The sequence below is a fragment of the Schistosoma mansoni genome, chromosome W (assembly GCF_000237925.1).
Source record: "Schistosoma mansoni strain Puerto Rico chromosome W, complete genome".
Lineage (NCBI taxonomy): Eukaryota > Metazoa > Platyhelminthes > Trematoda > Strigeidida > Schistosomatidae > Schistosoma > Schistosoma mansoni.
In genome coordinates this window covers 9,116,698-9,122,748 of record NC_031502.1, presented here as the reverse complement: position 1 = coordinate 9,122,748, position 6,051 = coordinate 9,116,698, and the positions used below count along the sequence as shown (strand labels likewise).

Below are 6,051 nucleotides of genomic sequence, written 5' to 3'. Positions count from 1 at the left end.
ACTGAAACATGTGTTACTGAACTAAACACAAAGAACAAAATATTTTCGTTTCCTATATTTTCTCTATCTAATATCAAGCCGTGTAATTGTGTTAAGTCTCACTGTCTTAAACTATACTGTGAATGCTTTGCTCGAGGAAGCTACTGTGATAACTGTAACTGTACAAACTGTATGAACAACCAATCACACGAAGAAGACCGTAAAAAATCCATCAAACGTACTTTAGAGAGAAATCCATCGGCATTTCACCCAAAGACTGGTACGATTGCTTCATTAGATGACTTACATTAGCTGATGAAGAACGTAGCCATTCTAAAGGATGTACGTGCAAGAAGTCTCGATGTTTGAAAAATTATTGCGAGTGTTATGAGGTTTTTCTGTTTCTGTTTATTCGTTTATAACAACAGGCGAAAGTCAGATGCTCGAATATGTGCCGATGTCAAGGATGTCGAAACGTTGAAGATCTAATTCAACGATACTCACAATTAGAGCCTGTTCATTCCATCAAAGAAAAGCCTCATTTGAGCAGCAGGTAGGATTTTCCTATCGTTTTATCACTTCCGCTAGACCAACTTACACTGGCATTCAAGATCCGGTGTGCCACAAAAATAATCAGATGGAGCTACCACAGATTAACCATGTTTCGGACCGGGCACCACATCCATCTGTGTTGAACCTGCCATATGTTCATTTCTACAAAAATCCAATGTAAGTCATATTAATTGAATGACCTATGCTTTGAAGCTTATCTTCAAAGTTTTTTACACTTGAAGTTGTTGAAGCTGCATGTAGCTGCATCTTAGTTCAACTCAAAGAAGCCAAATATAAAAATTTCCCTCTGTTTGTTCAGGAGAAGATCGTCATTGAAGAGTTTGGAAGATGCTTGATACAAATACTTGAATCGCTTACGGGGGTTTGTTTTATTTATTGATAAGCATTTAAAATCAACACTGAGTTTCGCACACAAATTGACACTTTTCTCTGCTTTTTGATTTTTTATCTTTCAGTTAGTGTCATTGATACGGAAATTGGATTTGACTTAATACATTATATTTAGTGGCCACATAAAATTTAGATTTAGAAATAGTGTTTGACGTTCAAAATAATAAGGAAGTCAACGGGGATAAGGAAAGTATGAATTAATGTTTTGTAGCCTAACTGCCCTCACGCAATATATACAGAAAATAATAATTTACGTATTGAGGATGGGATTCGTGTTATCTTCAAATTGTTTGTCGCATAATGAGGTGAATAAATACTTCCTTGTAACCATAAATGATGGAGGAGTTCGTTAAAAATTTAGGTAAAAACATCGAGTTTCATTTGTATTGGTGAATTGTTATGTGATACTAAAGGTTAGTTCATATTGACAGCATATTTCTTCCAAGGCACGCCTCGGTGTTTTTCTATGTAGGCTTGTCTAGTAGATTGGATTTTGTATGTGTTGATAGTCATTGTCACAAAATAAATAAAAACGTAAATGATTTTCACCACCATTTTGATCTAAATCTCAATGTTTTTAAGGGTCGTTTTGCCTAATCCTCATTGGAAGAAGGATTTTGTAAGAAGTTAATGTCACATTAAACACGGATAATAAAGCTGACAGTTCGACTATAATTGTCAGCATTTCTTCACTCCAGAGATCTAGGGTAATGTTGATAGACCTAAATAACACATATTTTGAGACAACTAAGAAAGTCAGGGACAGTAAAGTTCAGATTGATTTTCTTCTAAATGTAACCATACTTCTCAACACACTAATCTCTTTTAAATGAGGCCATCATAACGTTTTTCAGACGCCTACAAAATAAGATTTTTAGGTGACTAAAAATATCTGAAGATACTAAAAGCTTGTCTAATTTCGAGTAGAAACAAACTTTAAACAACTAATGTTTTTTACATTGCTATTGTAATGGGCATAGGTTATAGTAAGAGTCCTACATTTTCAGGGTTTCAAAAAGGTGTGATCTGACCAATATGCTAGCGACCAATATACTACAAGTGAGGCCAAAAATTGTGCCTAAAGTCAGGGACTTGCTGTATAGCGATTGCAAACTAATAACACAGCAGAAAATACTGATATTGATCGGTAGGCGGAAACTGTTTGCGTTGTTTATAAGAAAAATAGTCACAACCTGAGATAGTTTTTGAAAATAATGTGAGTTTTCTCGACATTTTTACAATTTTCCTCAGTGGTTATGTCTATCTTTTTCATGAGATAATGCGGCTAAACCTATCGGCAAAAAGTTAAAACAGATTCGTCCAATTTATAGATTATGTTTCTCGTCTATAATTTCGATAGAATTAATTTGATGTTTTCAAACACTCCAAATATCTTTATACTAATAAGGTTGTTCACGTTCACCATTTTAGCTACAAATTGCAAACAATTTATCCAATAATCCACTTTCGGAAATCTATAAACATGAGTACAATCCAGATTTAATCACTTTATTGTCTTGTACACAATCCGAGGGTTTTCAAACGATGGATACAAATCATTCTGAATTTCATCTAAGTTTAAATTGCGATTCTCATTTGCACCAACCGACTCATTATTTTTACAATGAATACGGATCTGAAGCTGTTGAATGTGATCAGAAATATTCTCTGTGCGATGAAGACCATGGATGCGGTAACATAAAATACAGAAAATGCCTCCCCACAATAACTAAGGGGCTTCATTTTGAAAGTGCCACAGATTTGCGGTTTTCTTACAGCCAACCTAACTATAGGTCTGAAAGCTGTCCGCTGAGTTTTTCAAAGGACTATGATTTGACGGACACTTCAAAGAATCAGTCAGAATCATTTCAGCTCAATATACAGGATGTAAGTTATTTAGAAGTAATTAACAACTTTAGCGAACACATTTGATTTTATCGTGAGGCCGACTTGGAGGTTTTTGCAGGCAATTATTCAGTTCACACTACAGGCCAAATTCGAGCTTTTGGAACCACTGATTTGTATTTATAAGCTAGTTTTAGTTCCCATATGTTTAAAGTTATTAATGTTTGTAGAGGGTTGAAATCCTCTCATTTAGTACAGTTATACTTCTAAAAGGCTCGACGAAGTATCCATTATCATTAATCTCGTTAATTGCATTTGTTTTATGACCCAAGGAATAGTTTTTATAAACGAAATACTAATGTTTTTCAATTTTAACATTACTTCAATCGTCTTAAGCACTCATTGTTATTATTCCGTTTACATAAGAATCAGTTTTAAGACATTTGTATTGGTCGTTTGAATCTTCCGATTGATATTTAGGACTGCAGTCGGTCAGCCTTTTTGGAGTATATGAATCCCATACGGATTGTTTCAACATTGCCGTTAAGACAAAAACATTATAAGCAGACTTTACTGGTGGTCGGTAGCTGATGAGTACCCAATAGGGCAAAATGTGCATCCTGGATTCCAATGTTAGCCACCACTGAACTCTGTTTAAAATGTTTGGCAAATGTTATTCAGAGCACTTCTGTCTCATGTTTCTTTATATTTTTGGAGATTTTTATTGTAAAATGTTAAGAAGATAATTGGTCACTAGCAGGTGAAATAGTATTGTTTGAATCAAAAGAAAGTGTATCAGGAACCTAAAAATTCATGCGGATATTTAGAGGCTTACAAATATCAAGCAAACAATATAGTATTTATAAGCACAATGTTACATTACAAACTTTCGTCGTTTTTTTAAAATATAATTCACGACTTATTTTAGTGACCTTTTGTTTTTCAGTGACAACTTTTAGAAACCTTAATTACAACCTGTTCTAAAGAATTGTTATACTACTAGAAATTATTATTAGCGAGAATGAATCTATATTTTTTTCTAACGTGTTTATGATATACTAGTTCTTTCAGATCATAAAATTGCATATAATACAATTCCGTAGCCACACAAGTCATATAGATGTTTTAGTACTATGCCGGCAAATCTTTACAGTTCTTAGTCTTTTATACTACTGAAGAAGTATCTCTCATTGTTTTATAGGTTCATCAAGGCTTCAGTAAAAATGAAAATTCGACTGTCTTTCTGTCAGAATCTTGTGCTTTTTCAACAAACCCTTATTTTCCTAGAGATATAGATTCTCGTTCAGTGATTAATGACAAACCTCACATTCAGTCGTTTACGATGGAACCTATAATACACCCAAGCATTCAATATAGTGACACTATTGAAGAATTTGAGTTAATAAGTCCAGCGGGAACAGTTTCGCCGAACTGTCCTAGTAGACGTGAGCACTTGACAACAACGTATGAGGAGGAGGAGGATGAAACTTTTGCAGCTACAACTGCTTTACTCAACTCATCTGTACATTGTCCTCAAAATCCATCCATTTTGTCATCTGAATTTAACTTCGGCGAGGCAGCTGAAACAAAAGAAAATATTTTTTTACATTCAGTTAATGTACCCTCAGATACTGTTAATAATGACAACTCTATCAAAAGAACTGCCTTGGAAAACTGGCTTTCACCGTCAACTATTGATTCGGGTGAATTTCAAGAAGCTACATACGGCTTAAACTTTAGTCCGAAATTTGACGTTTATAATTTATAAGATATATTTCTTAGTTTAAATTTCCCTGAATGAAATTTACTGATTTACCTATTTATGAAATGCTTCACGGTCCCGGTTAGTTTGAATTTTAACTAAATTTTCATTTCCTCGAGACGATTTAATTTACTTACCTCTTTGAACTAATATGCATTATTTTATTTTACTATTTAAATATTGTTTCTTTATTTGTTTATGAAAATATATATGAATTCTCGTATGTTTTAGATGAATTTAAGAATCGTTAGACATAGTTTATGACGTTATTAGTTTGAATTAATTTTTAAAAATGTTTAAAAATTACATAACGTATTTTAAACATTTTGTTTTATCAGCTAGAAGCAACCAAATCAACCTAAAATATATCCCAATTACGTACTGGTTTAATTTATTAAAAGAATAAATTGTCACAGCAAACTAAAAAGAGAATTACAGAAGATGACAGTGATGTATGTTCAAACGAATAAGTGCTTCAAAACCAAATAAAAACTGATTACACTAATATTACAGAAATTGATTTATAATGACACCAACCTTGGCATCTTATCATACTATTTAAACATATTTTCATAAATCTTAACTTAGAAATACAATTCGTTCTACGACTGGAATCACCATTCCTCGAACCCGTGTATGAAGTAATGGACCATAATACGGTCACTGTTTTTCCCCTACTTTTATGGTTGTATATTTTTAAACACCCGGCTAGATGAAAAATGTGATTCTGCTGATGCAACATTTCTATTACTTCACGGTATATTTAAATACCCGTTATTTGGAAACAAGAAATAGGAGAGTAATAATTTTGAAAGATAACGTGACGCAACTTAAGAAGAATTTTCATAGTTTATCCCACAAACTGGTCTTAGGTAGACCACAACTGGAAACTTTGAAGCACTGGGTGACCGTTTCTTCCTATCACAGGACTCCTCAGCGGTAGTTTTGTCCAGAGAAAAGAGATTTAATTGCAAACCTTCAAAAGGTTTTTCAAAACAATTCCAAGTTTTTCACATATGGCACCCAAATTTTAAAATGGGCGTTTTATTTGTTAAATTTAGCTATCTGGTGAAATCGTTAGTTTTACTTACTTACGCCTGTTACTCCCAATGCAGCATAGGCCGCCGACCAGCATTCTCCATTCCACTCTGTCCTGAGCCTTCCGTTCTAGTTCTATCCAGTTGTTGTTCATTCTTTTCATGTCTGTCTCTATTTCTCAGCGTAATGTGTTCTCTCGTCTTCATCTTCTCCTTTGGCCTTCAGGATTCCATGTGGGGGCTTGTCTTGCCACGCAGTTGACTGATTTCCTCGATGTGTGTCTTATCCACTTACAGTGCTTCTTCCTGATTTCTTCCTTCACTGAAATCTAGTTTGTTCTCTCCCACACTAGGTTGTTGCTGATAGTATCTGGCCAATGGATCGGAAGTATTTTGCGTAGAAAATTGTTAATAAACACTTGTATCTTCTGGATGACGGCTTTCGTAGTTCTCCAACTTTCCGCT

General features: G+C 34.1%; 1 protein-coding gene across 1 annotated transcript; it reads left to right on the top strand.

The window, feature by feature from the left end:
• Window positions 1-224: 224 nt before the first annotated feature.
• On the top strand, window positions 225-4,555 carry Smp_022870 (hypothetical protein; the record flags this gene model as incomplete). The annotated part of the gene is made up of 7 exons (XM_018800145.1): window positions 225-259; window positions 301-371; window positions 408-532; window positions 568-708; window positions 745-913; window positions 2,374-2,829; window positions 3,989-4,555. Exons 3-7 carry the CDS (start codon window positions 429-431, stop codon window positions 4,553-4,555), a joined length of 1,437 nt encoding a protein of 478 aa, XP_018653988.1. The 5' UTR covers window positions 225-259; window positions 301-371; window positions 408-428.
• Window positions 4,556-6,051: the final 1,496 nt, after the last annotated feature.